The sequence below is a fragment of the Jaculus jaculus genome, chromosome 17 (assembly GCF_020740685.1).
Source record: "Jaculus jaculus isolate mJacJac1 chromosome 17, mJacJac1.mat.Y.cur, whole genome shotgun sequence".
Classification (NCBI taxonomy): domain Eukaryota; kingdom Metazoa; phylum Chordata; class Mammalia; order Rodentia; family Dipodidae; genus Jaculus; species Jaculus jaculus.
The window spans coordinates 6480659-6505199 of NC_059118.1; the positions used below are offsets into that span (position 1 = coordinate 6480659).

The 24541-nt window shown below is 49.7% G+C and overlaps 1 protein-coding gene across 1 annotated transcript in view; it reads right to left on the reverse strand.

The window, feature by feature from the left end:
* Itga9 (integrin subunit alpha 9) overlaps positions 1–24541 on the reverse strand; it is a 322030-nt gene that overhangs the window by 17976 nt on the left and 279513 nt on the right. Inside the window, exons 25-27 of the mRNA XM_045136949.1 lie at positions 14136–14261; positions 11982–12101; positions 8012–8113 (exon numbers count right to left, since the gene is read on the reverse strand). Of these exons, the coding sequence (XP_044992884.1) occupies positions 8012–8113; positions 11982–12101; positions 14136–14261 (348 nt within the window). The remainder of the gene's footprint in view (positions 1–8011; positions 8114–11981; positions 12102–14135; positions 14262–24541) is intronic.

Sequence of the window (24541 nt, forward strand, 5' to 3'; positions counted from 1 at the left end):
CCCATTAACCAAGCACAGTCCCATTCAAGTTCCTCCCTGGTGAGGAGTCAAATGAACCAGCCCTGGGCAGTCCCTGTCTCTCTCCCTTGGCTCCAGCTGGCCAAGCACACGTTTTTGCCCAAGCAGCACCTATCCACGCCTTAGGAAAGGTCTAGCTCAACCCAGTCCTCGAGAGCAGCTGACATTGAGCCTCTGCCAGGAGCCGGTGGCCCAACCCTTTGTTCAAGCCCAAACAGCGAGTGGGCTGAAGGGAGATTTAACTATCCATAGTAGATGTTTCTTCTTCAGGGCCTGGCTCCACGTCTCGGATGTTAGCCAGTGTTTCTCCTTGTCAGGTTCTGCGTATTTCCTATAATCTCTTCTCAGATTCACACAGCTGCCCCATGATGCCTTCTGTGCCCACCAGCCACGGAGGTCCAGTGAAGACCTCAGTGGTAGCATGAATGTGTGTCCCTCATAGATTTGGGTGCTTTATTAAAGCTTGTAACTTGGGTCTAGCCCAAAGGTGTGTTTGGGGGGTGGATGTGAATTCCAGCCCAAAGGTGTGCAGAGAGGTCCGAGCTCTGGGGTCCTGCCTGCCGCTGGTTTGTCCTGCTGCTCTTGGTGTTAGCTTATGGGTGTTACAGCCAGTGTCCCCTTGCCAGGGTTTGGCACAGTCTCCTGTTGCTATGGTCCTCCTTACGTTGGCGAGGAGGTGATGCCCACCCTCTGCTCATGCCCTCACTTTCCCCTGCCATCATGGAGCTCCCCCTTGAGTCTGCAAGCCAAAACAAACCCTTCCTTTTCCCAAAGGCTGCTCTTGGTTGGGTGATTTCTGCCAGCAATGCGAACCCGATTATAACACCACATAAAGCCAGATGCAAAAAGTGGTTCATGCATCTAGTGTTCATTTACAGTGGGAACACACACACACACACACACACACACACACACACGTGCAAATAAATAAATAAATAAAATAAACACATAAGTTGTTGGTTGAGAAGATCTTTCACCAGTCTGGAAGTTGTCAATTGGGCTAGCTTTGCTGGCTATTGGACCCCAAAGATTCCACTGTCTTCACCTCCTCTTTGTTGGGATTACAAGTGTGTGTCACCATGCATGGCTTTTTATGTTTTATGTAGGTTCTAGGGATAAAACTTTGGTCCTCGTGCTTATGAGGCAAGCACTTTACCAACTGAGCTCTCTCCCTAGACCTGGTCTGATTTATAGACTATTGACTGATTCAGTGGATTATTTACTGTTTCTTCCCTGGGGCTAAGTAAGCAAATAGAACCACCCCAGGCCCTTGTCTCCAGTCCGGGGACAGGAGGAGCTGAGGATGTGCGGGTGGGAATGGGCTGTTGTCCATGTGTCAGACCACCTCGGTTTCATGTGCAGACCCTGAGCCCGCTGTGTTATCTGAAGGGAGATCCGGCAGAGCAGAGGAGCTCCTTCCTGTGTGTGGACAAGTGAACGGACGTTGCCTGTGTGGTGCAGGAGCCCCTGCTGGGGATAGGAATGGAGGCTCCTTGGCTGGTGACGTGGGCAAGGAACTTCTCGGAGCTTCAGTTTTCTCCCCTGTGAAAAGTGAGTACAATAGCCCTTCTCTGGAAGTTCAAGCCCAAAACGTCTGCTAAAGCTCGTCACTGACACGGAGTGCGGAGCCAGGCCTGTGCCCTGCACTAGCCCACGTGGCTTCTCAGGGACACTGAAATTCACATTCTGCCGGAGTCATGTTAGATGCATGGCTTTGTGGAAACAGAGACGAGAGTAGCCACTACAGTTTAGTCTGGCAAATTCCACAAGAATGCCCTGTCACGACCCTGGAATGTGTGCTTTTTCATCTTTTTCTCATTTCTCAGCGATGTCGCTGGTCCTCTTGGACACGTGCTCTGTGCTTTAGCCGAACTCAGCCTCTCACATGCTGACTCAAGGAAATTCGCCTGTCAGTGATGATTTGAGTGTCCTATGGTGTTAAGAAGTCAGGTCGGGGCTGGGGAGATGGCTCAGCAATTAAGGTGTTTGCCTGCAAAGCCTAACGACCGGGGTTCAATTCCCCAGTACCCACGTCAAGCCCGATGTACAAGTGTGGCGTATGCATGTGGAGTTTGTTTGCAGTGGCTAGATGCCCTGGTGCGCCCAGCCTCTCCTTCTCTCTCTATTTGCAAATAAATAAATAAATAATTAATATCTAAAAGAAAAAGAAGCCAGGTTGCAGATGAAAAATGAGCAAACAAAAAAGCGAGGCAGGCTGAGCGTTCAGGGGGGACAGTGCTTGCCGTGAGAACAGGAGAACCCGAGTTCGGACCCCAATACCCATGACGACTGCTGGATGCGGTGGTGCACCCCTTAGTCCCAGCACGGCAGGGGCAGAGACAGGAGGGGATTCCCTACGGCTTGCTGGCTAGCTAGTCTAGCTTGAGTTAGTGAGCTCCAGGTCCAGTGGGACACTATCTCAAAAAATAAAAATAAAATAAAAAAGGTGGAGAGTGATGGAGGAAGACACCTGACATTGACCTCGGGCCTCCACACCAACACGTACACGTGTGCACAGGCACCCACGCACACAAAGTGCTCATAGACCACACACACACACACACACGCACACACACACACACACACACACGGAGACACACCATGGGGGGGGGTGTCACATCGCGCTGGCCATCACTGTCCCTGCTGCCCAGTTGCTAGATGACTCTAAGCGTGTCTGGGGTCTAACAGCCAGAGCAGAGAAAGCCCCCCGCTGGGAAGAGGAGCCGGGCCCGTTGGCAGGGCCCAGCTCTGTAGACTGCAGGTCCCTCCGCAGTTTCGACTGATACTTTAACCCAAGCCAAACTATTTCCTTCCCATGCTGGACAGCTTGGTTTTGGCTCCTTCATCCAGAATGGCTCGGCGCCGTCCCATGTGACCGAGGGGCCGCGAGGTAGAGGGGGAAAGACCGCCGGGTTGCAAGTCCAGAGGTCCAGAGCCCACCCTTGGCTCAGGCACTGTGAGAGCGGGCAAGACGTTTCTTCTCTGCAAGGATCACAGCTTTCTTCAGTCACTAGAGGAAGGGACCTCGCAGGGCTCAGCCAGGAAGACTGCAGTAGGCTCTCTGGGGACTGCCTGACATTGTGCCCTCTCTCCTTAAGCGCACGTAGCGCTGATGGCTATGTGGTAAGTGAAGCAGATGTCTTTCTAGACACATTGTTCCCACAGCAGAAAGTAAAGGAACCCAGACATTTGCCCTGTCTCACTGGCCAAGAAGCATCATTCATTTTAGCACTTTTTTTTTGTTGTTGTTATTTGGAGACAAGGTCTTGCTATGCAGCTATGGCTGAATTTGAACTCGATTCTCCTGCCTTAGTTGCCTGAATGCTTGGATTCTAGCCATGCCCCATCATGCCTAGCTCCCATTATTTCTTTTGCATGTGTGTGTGGGGGGGCGTGGTCGTGGTGTGTGTGGTCATGCCACCCCACATGCTTGCTTGCGGTGGCCTGAGCGGAAGGGAGGGTGAACTGTTCCATCTCTCTTCCTCCTGGTCCTGTTTTGAGCTGGAGTCTCCACTTACTAATTATGGAACTTGCTGAGCTCTGAAGATTCTTGGATCTCTGCTCCCCTGTGTGGCTGGGGCTACGGTTGTGCATGGCCGCACCCAGCTGGTCTTGATGTTGCTGACACATTACTTTAAGTGTCCCGGATGGATTTATTACTAGGCAAGACCTCAAGGGTTTAATTCCATATTTCTAGTTATTCACCAAATGCTCTGAAAATACTACTTGTGTACTGGTATAAACATAAAGGACATGTGGGCTGAGGATGTAGCTCAGTGGTAGAACACTTGCCATCATGTGGGAGGCCCTGGGTTGACCCCAGCACTGAAACAAAAAGACACAAGGAGAGCTGGAGAGGTGGCTCAGTGGCTAAGGTGCTTGCCTGCAGGGTCTAACAACCAGGGCTTGATTCCCCAGGGCCCACGTAAAGCCAGATACATAAACTAGTGCATGTATCTGGAGTTCCTTTACAGCGGCTAGAAGCCTTGGAGAGCCCATTCTCCCTCTGCCCAGTTTTAACCTCAGCACTTGGGAGGCAGAGGTAGGAGGAATGCTGTGAGTTTCAGGTTAGCCTGGGACTACACAGTGAATTCCAGGGCAGCCTGGGCTACAGTGAGACCCGACCTCGACAAACCAACAACAACAACAAAGACACAAGCGGTCACAGGAAGGTTATGTCATTTTCCTAGACTCATCTTCATGTACACTTGCTAAATATTTTTATTTACTTATTTGAGAGAGCGTATGCGCACACCAGGGCCTCCTGCCCATGAAAACGAACTCCAGATGCATGCGCCCCTTTGTGCATCTGGCTGAATGTGGGTACTGGGGACTCCAACCCAGGCGGTCAGGCTTTGTCAGCAAACTCCTGTAGTTGCTAAGGCCATCTGCCCAGCCCTCCCTGCATACGTTTTATGGTTAGAAATGACTGTCTCTCTACTCTGGGCCACACCCTGCTAGATGCCCACTAGTTCAAGTCCTCACCGGTCCAAAGCTGGTGCTGAATCTGAACACGTGGGAGATCTCAGCGTGTGCAAATCCCCCCTCAGGGATGCTGGGTCCAGGAGCACCAAGCAGGGGCAAAGCGCTTGTTCTAAAAGCAAAACATCTTCCCACTCAGAAAAGATTCTCTTTGTCCCACGAGGAAACCTGGGAACAGATCGCTATGCCACTGAGTTCATGGACAAAAAACGCAGCTATCGGAGGGAGCTTCGAGAAGGGGCCACCACCGGATCCCTACGTGTGATCCTTTTTTTTTTCCGTAGGAACATGGAAAAAAATAAACAAAACCCTGGTCTCATCTCAGGAACTCTTGCTAACAAGAATATCCCCGCAGAGTGCACAGATTGGAGCAGTAACTGATGGACGCTGTGCTCTGGATAAAGATGATGTTGCACAACGAGGCATGTGATGGTTAAGTTCTGTCGTCAACTGTGTGCTGGTTCGAATCTTGGCTGGGTCTCTGAGGTTGCTTCCAGGAAGGGCTGGCTGGCTGACGGAGGAAGTCCTTGTTCCACAGTGAGGTCTTCCCCAGAGCGGCCTGCCCGCGAGCACGCCTGACAGGGAAGAGCCCTTCCTCCGCCGGCCGCCGGCGCGGCTCGCTGGCCAGCGTCCTCCCTCGCACGGGCGCCCGGCCTGCCCGGCTGTCCTTCCCCGGCGTCGAACCGAGTTTCCTCCGCCTTCCAGCGGGGACTGGAAGCAGCGGCTCTCCGGGACGCCTCAGGCCTTCAGGGCCCGGTGGGGACGGCCGAGGCCTCCAGCCTGCGGCCTGAGCAGCTTCGGGGTCTCGACTCTCGGGCCTGCAGCCTGCTGTGGCTGGACCGCCGTAAGCTGGCCAATGAATTCCCTTCTTAACACAATCAATCCATTCTGTCGGTTCTGGTCCTCTAGGGAACCCTGATAAATACATGCTGTTAGGCAGTGCCTTCGTGGATCACAGAGCTAGGTCCTCAAATGGAAGTAATGTCCCCTGTCAATTTCTTTCACCTATACAAGGTATTTCACCTATAGGGACACATGTTAATTACTTCTATCTATCTAAATTGCTAACCCTGTGGTTTTCCAGAACAGTCTAAGCCTCTAATGTTTAGCACGTGCTTCATTCTGTAAACTTCTTACTTTTTTTTTAATTTAAAAAGTATTTTTATTTATTTATTTGCAATCAGAGAAAGAAAGAGACAGAGACAGACATAAACAGAGAGAACGAGCGTGCTAAGGCCTCTTGCCACTGCAAGTGAACTCCAGATGAATGCACTACGTTGTGCATCTGGTTTTAGGTGGGTAGTGGGGAATCGAACCCTGATGATCAGGCTTTGCAAGTAAGCTCCTTAACTTCTGAGCCATCTCTCTAACCCACCCCCTCCCCATTCACTCTTTTGCTTTGCTTTTTTTGAAGCAGGGTCTCACTCTGGCCCAGGCTGACCTGGAATTTACTATGTAGTCTCAAGGTGGCCTTGTACTCATGGCGATCCTCCAACCTCTGCCTCCCGAGTGCTGGAATTAAAGGCGTGTGCCACCACACCCAGCCCCTATAACTTAAGTTTTTTTAAAAGTTATTTGAGAGTGAGATAGAAAGATAGAGAGAGAGAGAGAGAGAGAGAGAGAGAGAGAGAGAGAGAAAGGGAGGATGGGTGGGCCAGAGCCTCCAGCCACTGTAAACGAACTCTAGATGCATTCACCACCTTGTGAATCTGGCTTTATGTGGGTCCTGGGGAATTGAACCTGGGTCCTTTGGCTTCTCAGGCAAATGCCTTAGCCACTAAGCCATCTCTCCAGCCCCCCATACACTTTTTAAACCAGAGCTAGCACAGTGAGCAGGGCAATTGCTGCTCTCTCTCACCTTCCATGTGACAGTCTAAAGCAGTGCTTAAGTGGCTAAAAGACAGGGAGGGAAAGAGAAAAGAGAACTCCAAATATTTAACCTGTCAGAAAAACTGACTTCAAGTAGAGAAGGACTTGAGTGCTGTTCCAGGCAACGTTTCCACGTTAGAGGACAGGTCTGCCCCTGACACTCTGTCCCTACATGGAGGGATGGCTGGCCCCTCATGCAGCCTGTCACCCTCTGGACTCTCCGACGCTCTTATCCCTTGCTCACCGAAAACAAGAATAGGGCTGAGATTTCAGTGAGACTCTTAAGGACTTATGCCAGAGTCTTAAGGCAACGACAGGAGACATTTCCACTGTTATTAGAAAAAGCTGTGGCAGGAGAGATGGCTCAGAGGTTAAGGAGCTTGCCAGCAAAGCCTGACAGGCTGGGTTCAAATCCCCAGTACCCACATAAAGCCAGATGCACAAAGTGGCACATGCGTCTGCAGTTGTTTATAGCAGCAAGAGGTCCTGCTGCGCTCATACCGTCCTTCTCAAATAAATAAGTAATTTTTTTTTTCAAAGTAGAATCTCACTCTAGCCCAGACTGACCTGGAATTCACTCTGTAGTCTCAGGGAGGCCTCAGACTCATTGGTGATCCTCCTACCTCTGCCTCCCAAGTGCTGGGATTAAAGGCATGTGCCACCATACCTGGCTAAATTTTTTTTTAAACCCTCAAATTTGTCACAGCAACGTTGATTGTCTGAAAGTGCAAGTTTCCCAGGAGAGAAGGTGAAATCAGGGAAGGAGGCACCGGGGGAAACATGACCACACAGCTTATAACAAGGAGTTCACAGGAGATCTTTGCCCCACTCCAGCCTCGACCTGACTGTGGGGAGCCAACAACATGACCCCTGCCAGGAACAGGCGTGAAGGCCACCCTATCTTTCCATCCTCCTTCTGACAGCTAAGTCATGAGGCTGGTTGAGGGTTTCATGACAGCTGCACTTTAAGGAGGCCAAAACCCAGTAAGAGTGAAAGAGAAGAAGGTTCCAGGTTTTGGCAATTAGGCTGTGAACTCTTCAACTCAATCAAACAATTGTTTCTAATACACCCAGCGTTTATGCACAGAACAGCGTGACTGGAGAGGCACAGGCGTTTATTTTTATTTATTTAGGGAAGGGCCCCGAGAAAGGTAAAAATAGTCCTGGCTTCAGAGTGGGAATCTAAGCCCCACCGAGATTTATTTTATTTTTATTTTGACAGAGAGCAGCCACCAGCCACCAGCCACCGCAAATGAACTCCATATGCATGCACCCCCTTGTGCATCTGGCTAATGTGGGTCCTGGGGAATTGAACCTGGGTCCTTTGGCTTTCCAGGCAAATGCTTTAACCACTATGCCATCTCTCCAGCCCCCAGACTGTTTTTCCTTTGGCCAATCACAGCATGAAACTTCCATATAGCTATGGTGTCCTCATAGAACAATGCCAGTTGAACGAACCTCTCGGGCTCTAGGGGGCCTGGAAGCCGGGCAGGCCTGGCCTTGGGTTTACCACAAGCTCTGTTTATTGGCTCAGGGACTTTTTTTTTTTTTTTTTTTTTACCCTCAAATACCAGCTTCAAGCCCCCAGTGGCCCAGCTGCCCTCACCCCATCAGGAGGGCTGTCCTGGGTTGGCTGACTCACCGTCACTTCCTCTGGGTTCCCGTCAGCTATTTCCACCACCCGTAGGGCAGGATCCACCTTCACCTTGGCTCGCGCCATGAACTGGATGACAGAGGGACTGTCCTGTGGGAGAAACAATACCACTCAGGTAAGATGTTTCTCAATGACAACGGTTTTCCCTTGAGAAATGCAGAGGGGGGAGAAAAAATCCCAAGATTATGTGTAGACCGGGTAACAATTTTACCACTCAACTAGAAATTTCCCCATCATGGGCATCCATGTGAGCACACACATCCAGCTTCTCTTGAGAACGCTTTTAGGAATGGAGAATGTGGAACCACCGTGGCCTTGTCAGTAATCAACACGTGTAAGCTTGTATGCTGTGGTTTCCAGGCGGTAAGAGCCGGATACTTGAGAGGCACAGAGAGCCGAGGATCAAGAAAGCCGTTTAGCTGTGTGCAACAAATCCAGGCTTGGCATTCCCCAAAAGGCATCTGATTCTCATTTTATAGGCATCTTCTTGCCCTGACCACAGCCCTCAAAACCGGTGAGGGTTTACAGGAGTTACTCTTAACTCTTTACTTACTCTTGAACCCAGCTGCCTTAGGGTCAAAGCCATTGAACTGGAAAGAGGATACCCGCTGGAGAGATGCATCTAGCTGATTAATGGGCCCAAGGGGGAAAGGATGACACCTCTGAGATCCAGGAGGGGACTGTTGGTCATCTGACTTGCTCGAGAGCCTTGCTGTAGGCTCAGACTCAAAGCCACAATCCAGATAATGAGAGAATGGCTCCGAAGCGAAGACGGAGACGGAATTTGCAAAAAGACAGGAGACTGGCAAAGTCCCGGCCTAGGACAGGGCCAGGAGCTCGGGCCGTGGGCGCTGCGTGGGCTGTGGAGTGGGCGGCGCCTGGCTCCCAGACAGGGCACGGCTGGGCTCGGCTGGTGCTGTGCCTTGTGCTGTTCCCACCTGCCTCTGACTCAGACCATCTGTCACTCAAGGAAGTTCTGGGGTTTGGGGGTGTCCCCTTCTGATTCAGGTACCCTGAAGTCACATGTGAGTGGTATTCCGAGGTAAACCTTAACCGCTGAGCCATCTCTCCAGCTCCAGCTTAAAAATTTTAAAGACATGGCTTCATTGTACCTACAGTTTGGTGTGGTGTTTACAAATCTGAATAGAATACATACCTGCACGGGTGACCAGGAGTGTTGGGAGAGCCCTGTAGACACCTACGTGCGCTGATCAAACCCATCCTCCCTTTCCACACTCCTCCCCCATAAGGTGGATGTGACTTGCTTCTCGAAGGACTGCCATTCAAAGGGATGGCTTGCTTAGACCGTATAGGATTTTACACGACAAGAACCTTTCAGCAATTTAAGTTTTATAAGTTGTGTGGTTCCATGCGCCACAGAACACCGTGTCTTCAGCCCTGAGCTGCCATCGCTCTGGGTGTTGGTGGTGATGACGGTGGCAGTGATGATTGCTGCCCATCAATGACCAGGCGGATGCGGGGCCTGGCACAGACTAGACCCCTGTGAGGAAAGCCCATGGACACTTCTGGAGAACTATGAACCTTCTGACAGTTTAAAGATCAGATCCTCCATTTCAAATGAAAACTTGTTAAGGTCATGACAATAAAACCTCAGAGTCCCCTTGTCTGGGACCAGACCGTGAGGTCAAAAGGAAAATAAACAGAACTCAAGGACCAGGCCGGCCACAAGGCTGGTGCCGTTCCACGGCCCCAGGGAGGCTGCATGGCCCTGGAGTCATCTGGTGATGTCCCTGGTGGTGAAGGATGCTCCAGGAGCAGCCGGCCCACGTAGCTTCCAGGTCAGCCTGCTTGCTGGCCTCCCTCCATACCTGGAGTGTCCACTGGAAGGGCACTTGGAGCAGAAGCCACCAAGGCCTTGCATGTCACCCCACAGCACTAAGCTGTCCTGCTTGGTGTTCCACTGGCCTGGCTGACTCCTAGTGACAACAGTTAGTGGGACATGGCTCTTGGTGAAGGGTCACCAGTGGTCATGGGGAGAGAGCCACACCACAGCTCAGCTAGGCCCGTAGGCAGCCATGTGACGGAGGGTGAGACATCAGAGTGGTTTCTCCTATCAGTGCGCTCTGTGTACAACGAGAAATGTGGCACTGGGAATACAGTCAGTATCGGGAAGAAACCCAGGCCCCCCAACTGCTGGGGACCTTTTTGAGGGAGGAACGCCTTGCAGTGACCCCCTTCTGGAAGAAGAGGATCAGGGCGGGAAAGGGGGGTGCTCTAGTTCATGCTTGTGAAACTCCTCTCACTGTCCTCCAGAGAGGAGCGACACCAGGGGAGCCATGTGTTCAGCCCGACTCCCCCAAACTTCCTCCCAGAGCAAACCAGGGAAGCTAGGCAGCCACCAGATCTCCATAGGTATGTGGAGAGGAAATGGGGAAAAAATAAGAAAGCAAACACCATCCCCTAATGGCTGCATGTTCTCGGGTCAGCACGTCACCGCTGTGTCTAATTAACAAAGAACCATGAGATGGTTCTGATGGTCCTCACTCCCCCGTGGGCAGGCGTCCATGCATCGTACATGTACTGCTTCCGAAGGAAAATAAATAGGAATTGAAGGCTAACACACATAATTTGTTTTACTTTCATATCCAATTATTTTTGTGGCTTCCTGCTGGAAGTAGCCTCTCATACCTAGCCAGCTCTTATCTTAAACTGTACTAAACATACATGATTCTTTAAGGGTCACCCATTTACTGACTGAGGTATTTGGAACTGCTTTTGACAAACTCAAGTGACCTGAAGTTCAAATATTAGACTTCTTTGAAACAAGGGAGCCAACTAACTAGGACTCATGCATCAGATATGGTCCTCTGCCTGTTTGTACAAATAAAGTTTTATTATAACACAGCCTGCCCCTTATAATAGTAGAGTTGAGAGCAGTTGTAAAAGACGATGTGGATGATACATCCTCACATTGTTCCTACTGGCCCATGACAGAAATGGTTGGCCATCCTCTGGTTGTAAAACAATAAAGTGGCTGGAGAGATGGCTTAGTGGTTAAGGTGCTTGCCCATGAAGCCTAAGGACCCATGTTTGATTCCCCAGGACCCATGTAAGCCAGATGTACAAGGCGACACATGCATCTGGAGTTCATTTGCAGTGGCTGGAGGCCCTGGTGCACCTATTCTCTCTATATACCTCTTCCTCTGTCTCTCTCTCAAATTAATTAATTAATTTAAAAAAAGGGGGAGTTGGAGAGAGAGTTTTGTGGCTAAGACTCTTGCCTGAGAATGCATGTTTGAATCCTTAGGTCCCACATAGCTAGATGCACAGTAATGCAAGCATGCAATGTCACACATGCACACAAGGGGCACATGTGTCTGTAGTTCATTCACAGAGGCTGAAAGGTGCTGACACACCCATTTTCTCTCTCTCTCTCTCTTTGCTTCTTTTTCTTTTTCTCAAAAAGGGGGGGGGAATGGGAGATGGCTTAGAGGTTAAGGCACTTAACCGCAAAGCCTAACAACCTGAGTTTGATTCCCCAGTACCCACGTAAAACCAGATGCTCAAAGTGGTGCATGCATCTGGAGCTCATTTGCAGTCGCTGGGGGCTCCATTGCACCCATTCTATGTCTCTCTTCTATCTCTCTCTCTCTCTCTGTACTTGCAAATAAAAAAACAAAGCAAAACAAAACTAATAATGTTCCATTAGAACAGAATTAATGCCACCTGACTATAGAATCTCAGATCCTATCCTCCAAGGAATCTAAGGTAGTATAGAGCTTCCAGGTGGCTCTGAGGGGGAGCTGGTTAAGTCGATTCAGTAGGTGTGGGGTGCAGCCCAGTGTTCTGGATTTCTAACCTGCTCCCAGGTGGTTAGGTGGGTCCTTGGACCAGACCGAGCACACAGCGTCTGATACTGTCTCCTGGCAACAGGTGGGGAAGTCTACTACGGGGCAGCATGAGTACTGCAGCCAAGCCTGCAGCCCAGAGGACCCACCTTCTTAAGGATCTCCGTGTTCAGCAGCAGGTACATGTCGATGGTACGGCTATCTTCTTTCGGGAGAGCGCTGAGGTTACAGTGCATGGTCAGGCAGGAGCTTCCTGGCTTCTCACAGTCCTGAGGAGAAGCCAAAGAGTTGTCAGGTGGGATTAAGAGCAAGAAAAACCCACGGCCATCCACAGAGCACTGAGTTCCAGAAATTCGGTGAGGCAAAGGAAGCCCACAGGATGGGGGGCTAAGTGGTACAGCCCCTGTCTAGCTGGCCCGGTCCCTGGATTCCATCCCCAGCACCAACAAAATAAAACAGATAATAAGAAAACAAAACGCCTCTGAATAAACAGCAACAACAACAGAATAACAATCCATCAAACCAACTAAAAACCTCCAAACCCCACAAAACCCCAAACCAGATATAATTATTCTTTGCTACCACCAGAGGGCGCTGGAAAGAATGCCTGCCTGGCAGATGCAAGGGTCCAGCTCTGACCTAGCATCTATAGACAACATTTCTGGTTGATCCTACCAACAAGCTGGATTTCACAAGGAGAACCAATTCTTTTTCTCTTTTCTTTTCTTTTCTCTTCTTTTCTTTTTTCTTCTCTTCTCTTTCCCTCTCTTCCCTTCCTCCCCATCTCCTCCCCTCGCCTCTCCCCTTCTCCTTCTGCTTTCCTTTCCTTTCTCTTTTTCTTTTTTAACTCTATAGAGGCTGGTAAGATGGCTCAGTGGTTAATGGCACTTGCTTTCAAGGCCTGAGGGCCTAGGTTTGATCCCCCAGGACCCACGTAAAGCCAGTGGCTCTTGTGTCTGGAGTTCATTTGCAGTGGCCGGAGGCCTTGTGTGCCCATTTCTCTCTCTCTCTCTGCTTACAAATAAAAACACAAAAAGAAACAACTACATATTTTGATACCATTCTCATGAATTTTGAGCACAAATGTGTTTTGTGTTTGTTTGCCACCCTGCACAGGGGCCACGCTAGTCATTGCCGCGTCTAACTGTCCTTGGGGCTTTTAGAAAGACCTGCGGTTCTCGCTGGGCCAGTGAAAAAGTCCAAACCTTTCAACTGGCGACAGACTGTGCTTCTCTCGCAGGGGGAGGGGCAGGAGAGAGGGAGTGATGGATGCGAGGGATGCCTCGTCTCCAGGCGTTTTTAAGGGGCTGAAGAAACACAGCTAGGATACAGGGAAGAGAGTCATGGGAAGACTTTCTGATTAGTGCTTTTTTCTGTTTTAAAACATTTTATTTATTTATGAGGGTGACAGAAAAAAGAGGCAGAGAGGGGTGGGGTGTAGGCGGGGAGAATGGGCACACCAGGGCTTCTGGCCACTCCAAACAAACTCTACATGCTTGTGCCACCTTGTGCATCTGGCTTTACATGGGTACTGGGGAATTGAACCTGGGTCTTTTGGCTTTGCTGGTGAGTGCCTTAACAGCTAAGCTGCCTTTTTCTTTCTTTCTCTCTCTCTTCTTCCTTCCTTCCTTCCTTTCTTTCATTTTAAAAATTTTATTTATTTATTTATGTGTGTGTGTGTGAGAGAGAGAGTAAATGGGTGCACCAGAGCTTCCTGCCTCTGCAAATGAACTTCAGATGCATGTGCCACTTTGTGCATCTAGCTTTATATGGGTGCTAGGAATCAAACCCGAGCTTGCAGGCTTTGAAAGCAGGTGCCTTTAACTGCTGAGCCATTTCTCTAGTTCTATCATTTGGCTATTTTAAGACCGCTACAACTGTTCCGATTCATGCCTCTTCGCAGATACACACACTCGTTTCTTTTGGGCATAGACCTGCAAATGGTCCATTTTGCTGGGTCACAGAGCACATGTACTAGAAATGACCAGGCATTTTCCAAAGTGCTGTACAAGAACTAGAACTTTGTTTAGACTCGTTCTAGTTGAAGTAACTGTGTACTTTGTGCTTGGCGGGTCGCAAAGGCGTTGGTCAGGCAACGGAATTTACAATATAAATTTAATACTTTGATTGAAACCTCAGGCTGAAAAACAGTCCCTGGGAGTTTTTGTTTTTTTTTAAGCCAACTGATAAAAGGCAGATTTGTGAAATCACCTATCCCAAAAAGAAGCCTGGCCTCTCATCTTAGCCTCGCCGTCCTTGGAGGACCACCCTGCCACACAGCCACGAAGCAACTCCTTACTTACCAAGACTTTCCTTCCCGACTTGGTGAAAAAGGCAAATATGGTGTGGAAGATGTTCTCTTGTTCTTGAGGGATAATGCACGGGGTTGGGTTTTTCTGGAAAGAGCAGTTTCCTTTCTCTTGGCTCACCTGAGAATGAAAAAGGAAATGACGTCAGAACTGCAGTCCCAGGAGTAAAGCCCGAATCTCCGGATGCAGTGGCAGACAGGGTGCGCGCTTTCGCCTTTGCTCTTTCTCTGCTGGACCAGCATGGCTGCAAAGTGTTTGTTTTGCTTTTTTTTTTTTGTTTTTAGTTAGATGCGGTTCTCAACAAGTTGCCCAGGCTGGCCTCAAACTCCTGGGATCAAGTGATCACCCTGCTTCAGCCTCCTGAGCACCCAGAACTATGGACCAGACTCTTAGCTGAAAAGTTAATTTTAAAGCAGAAGTTGTAGCAGAAATTATGGATGTTAAGTCCCTAAATGACTGAGCTGAGAGGGCTCACACTGTGCAAAGAAGTGGCTAGGAAACAGGAAGAGTTAAGGAATTAAATAGACTGAAATGGACCATACGTTTACCTGATACCACACAGCAAGCTTTCTGGGTTTTCTGAGACCTAAGGTCCATTGGGGTGGGTAAGTAAACCTCATGTACAGTCTAGTGCCAGAAGGTTTCAGAATGTTCCATAGACCCAGCAAGGTAAAACCCCTTATGAGCCCTTCCTCCTTTTTTGGCGTATGTGTGTGAGTGCATGCATGTGTCCAGAGGCCATAACTGTTTTCCTCAGTTGCTTTCATATATATATATATATATATATATATATATCTTACTTTTATTTACTTGAGAGAAAGAGAATGGGTGAGCCAGGGCCTTCAGCCACTGCAAACCAAACCAACTCCAGATGGACATGCCCCCTGTGTACCTGTGTGACATTGCACGCTTGCATCACTGTGTGTCTGGCTTACATGGGACCTGGAGATTCGAACATGAGTTCTTAGGCTTTGCAGGCAAGTGTCTTAATCTCTAAGACATTTCTCCAGCCCTGATTTTTTAAAATTAATAATACATTGTAATCCATATTTACAGTCCTACTGCTAACCAGAAATGTTTGCTTAAACTTTTCTATCTTTAAGGCCCTTGTGTAAAATGTAGTGTGTCTCTGTCTGAGTTTCTTCTAGATTGTTTTGATTCCTCATTTGTTGTAGGGAGCAAGGCTTAGAGTTTTTCCAAAAAGAAACCTATAGTTTAAGGACTGTAGAGATGGCATAGAGGTTAAAAGCATTAGCTTGCAAAGCCTGATGGCCTGGGTTTGATTCTCCAGTACCCACCTAAAGCCAGATACACAAAGTGGCACATGCGTCTGGAGTTAGTCTGAAGTAGCAGGAGGTTCTGGCATTCCCAACTCTCAAATAAATAAATAAATAATAAAAAATAACTCTGCTAATCTTTCAATAATGAATTTAAAAACAAGACTGCCAAATTGTTCTCTATTTATCTTTGGTCTGAACAAATTCCAAGATTTACTAGTTATTTCTGAAAATGAACAAAGTGAAGTGCTCCTTCCTCAAATTCACTACTATAAAAAAAATAATGTTGTTTTTACAAGTGTCCCGTGGGGTTGGGGAGATGGCTCTGTGGTTAACGGCCCTTGCTCTGAAAGTGTCCCATGGTTTGGGACTTGTCCTTCAAAAGTTCTCATATGTTGGGACTTTCTCAATTACTTTATTGAAACCACAAAACTTGGAGACGATCTGGCAGCCTGAGAGGGTCTCAGGGTTGGATGCTGGGTGACTTCAGAGACACTGGCAGCAGGAAGCAGCGGGCAGAGTTGACCAGCCTTGTGTAGAAACGTTGAAAGTGGCGGCAGAGATGTCTCAGCAAGCGAGGGGCCTGCAGGGGCCTCCGGCCGCCGGAGTTCGAATCTCCGGATCCACATAAAAGAGCTAGGTTTGGCCACACACACCCGTAACCCCAAGAATCCACGGAAATCCCCAAGGTCTGGAATTAGGTAAAGAGAGAGAGAGAGAGAGAGACAGACTCAGGACTCAAGGCTCAAAACAAGACCAGGTGGAAGATGATGAGCAGGGACATTCCACGTTCCACTCCAGTCACCTCGGGCGAGCGACCCCAGCACAGGCAAGCGAGAGCGGAGCCGCAAGCGCACATACACGCACCTCACAGGTTGGCTTTTTGGTTTCGATTTTTCTTTCCTCCCTTCCTTCTTCTTTCTTTCCTTCTTCTTTCATTTTTTTGAGGCAGGGTCTTACTCTAGTCTAGGCCAACCTGGAACTCACTCTGTAGCCCAGGCTGGCCTTGAACTCACTGTGATCTTCCTACCTCAGCCTCCTGAGTGCTGAGATTAAAGGTGTCAATCATTATGTCTGGCAGCTAACAGTTTAAAAAAATACATGTGCTTTAAATATATATGTGGGTGTGTGTGGTGTATATACATATATATGTATGTATATATATATGTGTGTGTATACACATATATGTAATATACATACATGTATACATATATAATAAATTATATACATATATGTATTTGCAAGCAGACGCACATGCACACTTGACCTCATGAGGGAAGAGAGGGGCGTGTGTCACTTGGGAACTGCTTCGTGCCTCGGCACATACGGTACATGGACACTTGAGAGTTAGGATGAGCTCATGATGTTGCTTCTGGTCATCTTTCACACTCAAGCATGTGGGGCTCCATGTCCCCTGCATGTCCTCTGAATGTACAGCTGTTGACAGGCCCTGGAAGATGGTCATCTGTACAGACATCCTTGTGAAGACTCCCAGGTCTGGTTTGCCTGTAGAGAACCAGACCCTCTGAGCCTTTCAGGACACACTGTCCCTCACCAAAATCAGAGGTGGGGATAGACTCCCCTTGCTCTGCAAACTTCGGGGTTCAGGTGCTTTGGGGTTCCAGGCAGGTAGAGGAAGCAAGTCCCCAACCTGACTCGTTTCCCTCATGTGCTTCGGCATGAGGACAGGTGCTGACAACAGACCACAGGCTCCGGCAGTGGGAGGGGCAGGAGGACCAGGATGTGAGAACCAGTCAAGCCGAAGCGTCAGCCTGGAGGGTGTGGAGTTGGCTTCCTTCCTGGAGTGGTGTGTGAGCAGGGACGTGAGGATGAGGTGATCGGATGCCACGTGACCATCTGCCCTTTGGGGAACTGCAGAACTGAAGTAGATGACCTAGCCTGTGGAGGATGGGCATCTTGGAGGACGTGGAAGACCCGGCCTTGGTGGACGGGCATCTTGGCCATTCATGCTCCTGGCTGTGGCTACGTAGGAAGCATTTCAATTAGGAAAAGGGGTTTTCTGGGAGGTTCAGGATGGTCGTCCTTCAAAGGGAGACTTAAGGCTACTGGGGCTGTGATTCAGAGCAGCCGAAATTTAGTCACTTGGTTCCTGGCCAGGGTCACCAGAGGAAGCATTCTTCTGGGTGCAGGACATGTTGGCAACAGAATGTCACCCAATGCCAGCTGGGTGCTTGTCATCTTTTAAAATATTTTATTTATTTATTTATTTATTTGAGAGACAGAGAGAGAGAGAGAGAGAAAGAGACAGAGTCAGAAACACACACACACACACATAAGAGAAGAGAGAATTTGAGCACACCAGGACTCCCTGCCACTGCAAAGAACTCCAGATGCATGTGCCACTGTGCATCCAGCTTTACATGGTCTCGGGGAAAAGAACCCAGGCTGTCAGGCTTTAACCACTGAGCCATCTCTCCAGCCCACTTGTCACATTTTCAACACTCAGTCTTCATAACAGTCCCATGAGTTGAGTGACATTATGTCTCATTTTACAGATGGAGAAACTGGAAGGCAAGAGAAGGCTGGATGACCAGCAGAGGTGCCCTGGCAAGCAGGTCACAGAGCTGGACTGGAGACTTGTCGCCATGCCTCTGCGCTGCTTCCCAGGCACAGGGGTTAAAGATGAGGCTGTAGCAGGGGAGACCAGGGGAGGAAGGAAGCCATCCCTTCCCATTCTTGCCCAGCTCAGTAGGAAGGACCCACTAACTCAGAGCCTGCAAGTCCCAGAGTCCTTCATCCTGGCCCACTTTGCCATTGTGGAGAAAAAATAAAAATAATCTGATTGTTGGCCAGACCACAAGAGGTAGACATGCGTGTGGGCTGCAAGGCCAGGCTGTTCTGTGCTGTCTGGCGCTGGAAAGGGAACAGAGCACCCTGGAATGTTGTTTTTGGAAGGCAGCTCTGAGATTAGACAGTCCTTGGCCTTGGCTGGCAGATAATAAACCGGAGAACCTGAGTTCGAGTGTGGTGGCTGGTTCAAGGTCCTGGGATGGGTGCCGCCGGCAGCCCGTTCCCAGTGCACACGCTCCATTTCCTGTCGGTTACTCTTCCGTGTCCTCCCTTTCTTCCCCCCTTCTGTTCTCCCCTTTCCACAACCCTAGCTGTTCACCCTCTTTGTTGCGTGGCCTCTGGACTCCCCCGCTAGATTCTGCTTGAAAGAAAACATGGTGGGATACACTTGTCTTGGTGGGGCTGACTTCTTTCACTTGACATGATGGCTTCCACATCCCACCGCTTTTCCTGCCGGCGGTACAATTCCATTCTCTGTGGCTGAGTAAAACTCCGCTGCGTGTATGCACCACACCTTCCATGTCCATCGTCAGTTGACGGGCACCGAGGGATGCGCCGTGATTTGGCTACTGCAAGTTGTGAGGCCGACGTGCATGGCACTCAGTGGCACCTTGCTGCAGCCCTACACTGAGGATGCTGGGTCACCATTATCCTGAGATGCAAATTCCACACTTCACGGCCCATCTGTGAATCTCCCCCCGGAACTTGGGGTTGCCTAACGCTGTAGTTACCTTCACGTTGCTGGGGCAAAACACCCGGCCGAATCGGCTGGTGGGGGCAAAGGGTTTATCTCAGGCTTACAGTCTCAAGGGGAAGTCTCATCATGGTGGGCCAAGGATGACAGCGCAGAGGCTGGACGTCACATCTTGCCACAGCAGCTGGCAGAAAGCAGCAAGAGTGAGCTGAGCTCTGGCAAAGGGGAAGCTGGGCTGTAATGCCCCCTCAGCCCGCCCTGAGCAGCACGCCTCCTCCAGCAAGGCCCCACCTCCAAACCCGGCATTCGAAACCTGCGAGTTTATGGGCACATCTGATTCAAAGCACCACACCTAATGTCACATCTGTACACAAGCACACGCCGATTCTCCCGTCCTCTTAACTCAAAATCACAGGGAAGAAATGCTTTCTTCCCGTACCACAGACAAATTCCAGCACCACCCCAGTAGAGTCTCTCGCTACGCTTCCTTGGCTGGCTGAGGGGTCCTGTGGCCAGTGACCCCAGTTTACCTCTGCCCACTCCCCCCTCATGCTTTCCCAGTGAGACAGCCCAAGCCCACAAGTGTCCCACAACAGGGCTGCTCAGCAGGACCCCTGGGAGTTGGACGAGGTCTGCGGCGGTTGGAATTTGCACAACAGAACTTCCCAAGTCCACAAACAGGGACAAGAGAACACGAGACACACTGTCAAGGGCTGATGTCCGCCAAGGCAGTGAGTGAGGTTTGCTTTCTTTCTTTCTTTAAATTTTGTTTATTTATTTATTTGAGAGAGAGAGAGAGAGAGAAAGAAAGAGACAGAGTGAGAGAATGGGCACACCAGGGCCTCTAGCCACTGCAAACCAACTCTGGATGCAAGTGCTATCTTGTGTACCTGACTTACAGGGGTCCTGGGGAATCGAGCCTCAAACCGGGGTCCTTAGGCTACACAAGCAAGCGCTTAACCGCTAAGCCATCTCTCTAGCTCCTGTGAGTGAGCTTTTCTATTGGCATCTGTCTACCCTGATCCCAAAGAAAAAACACTATGCATGCCAAAATGGAGAGGTGGTGACATGGGAGCTGTCAGGAGCCTGGGGCACAGGTGCCCAAGGGAGAATGTGGGTCCCACTTCCTCTTTTCCCATCTCTAGCCAAGGAACACCTTTCTTCCCTTTGTTCTCCTTTCTTTCTTTAGTTTTTAAATATTTTAATTTTATTTATTTATTTGACAGAGAAGGAGGAGGGAGGAAAGGGGGCAGAGAGAGAGAATGGATGCACCAGGGCCTCTAGCCACTGCAAATGAACTCCAGACAAGTGCGCCCCCTTGTGCATCTGACTAATGTGGGTCCTGGGGAATTGAACCAGGGTCCTTTGGCTTTGCAGGCAAACGTCTTAACCACTAAGCCATCCCTCCAGCCTGTTCCTTTCTTTTTTTTTTTTTTTAAATTTTTATTAACATTTTCCATGATTATAAAATACATCCCATGGTAATTCCCTCCCTCCCCACCCCCACACTTTCCCATTTGAAATTCCATTCTCCATCATATTACCTCCCCATTACAATCATTGTAATTACATATATACAATATCTGTTCCTTTCTTTTTTTAAAAGATATTTTTATTTATTTGCAAGCAGAAAGAGAGAGGAGACAGAGAGAAAGAGAGAGACAGACAGACAGAGAGTAGGTGCACCAGAGCCTCTAGCTGCTGCACACAAACTCTAGATGCATGTACCTAACATTTTTATGCATCTGGCTTTATGTGGGTGCTCAGGACTCGCACCCAGGTCGTTAGGCTTTGCAGGTAAGCACCTGAACCACTGAGTCATCTCTTAAGCCCCATCCTTTCTCTCTTTCTTGCATGATTTCTCTACACAGGGTTTGACGATATAGTCTATCCTGGCCAACAGCTCACTGTGTAGTAGTCCAGGCTAACCTAGAACTTGTCACAGTGGTTCTGCGTTGGCCTTGTGAGTTACAGGTTACAGGTGTGCATCACCTCCACTCAGCTTGATTTTTAGAGTGGCATGCCCCAAGCAGACCTCCTTGGGAGTGAGCTGTGGTTGCTTACAGCCCCCTGCACTCTATACTGAATTCTGATAGGAAGAGATACTATCTCACACAAGCACATTCTAACAGCCAGGGCCTACACTGGATCCTTGCAACACTCATGTGCAGAGTGTGGTCATCAGTAGAGCGACCCCATGACTTACTACTTAAATTGGGACATTAAAAAAAAAAACTACTTAATTGATATCTGTCAACTGTACACATTTGTGGAGCACAGCGTAACTTTAAAAAAAAAATTTAGGGCTGGAGAGATGGCTTAGCGGTTAAGCGCTGGCCTGTGAAGCCTAAGGACCCCGGTTCGAGGCTCGGTTCCCCAGGTCCCACGTTAGCCAGATGCACAAGGGGGCACACGCATCTGGAGTTCGTTTGCAGTGGCTGGAAGCCCTGGCGCGCCCATTCTCTTTCTCTCCCTCTATCTGTCTTTCTCTCTGTGTCTGTCGCTCTCAAATAAATAAAGTAAAAATTAAAAAAAAAATTAGTTACTTATTTGAGAGACAGAGTGAGAGAGCAGAGAGAGAATGGGCACACCAGGGCCTCCAGCCATGCAAACGGACTCCAGGCGCGTGCACCACCTTGTGCATCTGGCTAACGTGGGTCCTGGGGAGATGAACCTAAGTCCTTAGGCTTCACAGGCAAGCACCTTAACTGCTAAGCCATCTCTCCCTTTCCAGCCCCATAGTGTGATTTTTTTCAAACACATGAAAAGGTGTATAAGGATCACACTGAGTAGCCGACGATCACCGCCGACAGCTGTTACTTGAGGACCTCCAGTGGCCTCTCAGCTAGCTGGCGTGGAATAGTTTGTCGACTGTTGCCAACCACAAGCTCCCTACTGTGCTGTTGAGGAAATTCTTCCTGGGCTGGAGAGATGGCTCAGTGGTCAAAGGCCCTTGCTGGCAAAGCCTGGTGGCCAGGCTTCGATTCCCAGTACCCATGTGCAGCTGCATGCACAAAGTGGTGCATGCATCTGGAGTTCGTAGAGGTAGGAGGTATATCTATCTTCCCTCTTCCTCTCAAATAAATACATATTAAAACAGACAATGAATGAAAAAATGTGTGAGCCATATGCATAAAAAGAGGAAGTTCTTCTCCTTTCAACTGCACCTCTGTGCCTGTTAACCATCTTTTCCCCTCTCCCCCTTCCCAGGCTCTGGAGGTCACTGTTCTCTCTGCTGCGCCACTAGTGAGAACATTTGGCCTTTGTTGTTCTGTGCCTGGCTTATTTCACTTAACAATACCCCTCAATTTCATCCCTGTCTCCACAAGTGACAGGATATCATTTTTGTTATGGCTGAGTAATATTCCATAGTTTAATTGGGAATTTTTTTTTTTTTTTTTTGAGGTAGAGTCTCACTCTAGTCCAGGCTGACCTGGAACTCTGTAGTCCTAGGCTGGCTTCAGACTCACATAGATCCTCCTACCTCTGCCTCCCCGAGTGCTGAGATTAAAGGTGTGTACCACCATGCCTGGCTTAATTGGAACTTTTTTTTTTTTTTTTTGAGGTGGGGTCTCACTCTTTCCAGGCTGACCTGGAATTCACTATGGAGTCTCAGGGTGGCCTTGAACTCATGGCGATCCTCCTACCTCAGCTTCCCAAGTGCCACCACAGTTTTCACCTCCACTTTCCAGATGCATAAATTGAAGTTCAGAGAGCTTAAGTAACATGCCAGGCACCCGTGAGCTCTGAAGGTGTGAGACACACATCTCTAAAGTCCCCAACAGGGTGTTCTCCGCCCTGCTCCATTTCCCCTGCACTTAGGCCGCCCAGCTGGGGTTCAAACACACCTTGCTGCCTCTGCGGGACTGTTTATGCAGCCTCTGAGCTGGGATCCTCCTGTGATGTAATCTTTTCGACAAGGTTTTCCTCTGACCTGGAAGTCGGCTCCTGGCAGGACGTGCGTTCCTAACCCAGGGGAGCTAGTGTTGAATTCTGACGGGCAGAGCAGTCTTGGGAGTTGAGAGGAGGAGGAAGGAATCCAGGGAGAGGGGAACAGTGCTGCAAAACCTGGAGGTGCTCGCAGTGGATGAGTCTAGAGAGCCTCAGATGCAACCGGGGACAAGCACAGGCTGGACGCTGGGAAAGCTGTGCCTGGAGAGAGGAAGCCTGCCGGGGTTTGAGGGTGTCCCCGAAGACGTGTTAGTGTATCTGGAGGTAGCCCTTTGGGGAGTCAGTGGGTCACGAAGGCTATGTCTCTATAAATAGACGAATCCATTCATGGGTTGAGAGATTAGAGGGTCACCAAAAGAATGCTGTCCCACTGTGTGATGCGTTCAGCTGTGTCAGGAGCATACGGCAGGAAGCCCCCACTGCGCCGGCGCCGTCTCTCGGACCTTGCAGGCCCGGAACCAGGAGCTCCATAAACCTCTGCTCAGGAGGACTCAGTACTAATCGGCAACACCCGCCGATCACAACGAGCCGTGCACGGAGACGGAGACAAGGACCTTTGAAGCAAATCTTAGGAGCGGGGCCGCCGGGAAGAGGGCCGGGGGCAGCCTGCGAAGGCTCTGGACCAAAGGGGAGGGGGACGTGCGATCGGAGGCTCACAGCTTGCCCTGTCTCAGAACTAAGGAGCTGACTTCACTCAGGTGCCTCTGCCAGTGAACGGCCCGAGAGAGGCCCCCCTTTCGGCCGGCATCAAGTCCATGCCCTGACTGCTACACCAGCTGTCTGCAGTTTCAGAGACAGGATCGGCCAAATGTGCTTGACTGGATGTCTCTAGAATGCAGAGCATCGCCAACAAAAGGGAGAAGAAGGACTAGTGAGACCCTGCCTTGGCCCCTCCCCCTCCGCCCACCAAAGAGAAGAGAGAAGCAGACTCAAAATGAACCATCGTCACCGCCCAGGCAGCCCTTGGGGAAAGTCTGATCTGAAAGCGGCTCGTTGAACCGAATGGAGTAAAGGGCACAGGTTCATTTTCGGTAACATGTGTTTCCTGTTAAGTCACATTTCCCCGTTAACCATTGATGTTCTGTTCTCTGTTACTTCCCTGGGCCTCTTTTCCATATCATGTTACATCATCACAGCTGATGGCAACTGGGTAAACATGACCAGCCCCTGACGTCACCGCCCGCCTCTCTGAATTCACACGGCCTTTGAGACTGGAAACCCGGAGAATGTTTTGAATGCCTGCTCTGCTAATTCAATTACCCACTGCCCACTCTGGGACCCGAGCTCTCAGAAGACGGCGCTCCCTCATTCCGCCACAGGAGGCCTAACGTGCTCCCTAAGGGCTGTGGTGGCATTCATGTTAGGATTCTGAGGGCTGAAATCAAAGCAGAAGTCATAAACCTCTTGAAAACTGACACCAGCCGGGTAGTCAGGCCAGGCCTGAGACCCTCACCCCTGGAAAGACAAATGAGACATGATGTGCCATGTAGCATCTTACTCAAGACAGTGCTCCCCACCAAATGCTCAGTCACCCTGCTTTGCGTGCCTCCTGACGGCAGAGCGGCAAAGACGGTGGTCTATTATTTTTATTAGTCACGATCTTTACGGTATGAACGGATCAGGTGTGGTGCACATGTCCATCAGGTTATACTCTTACATCCCCTCCC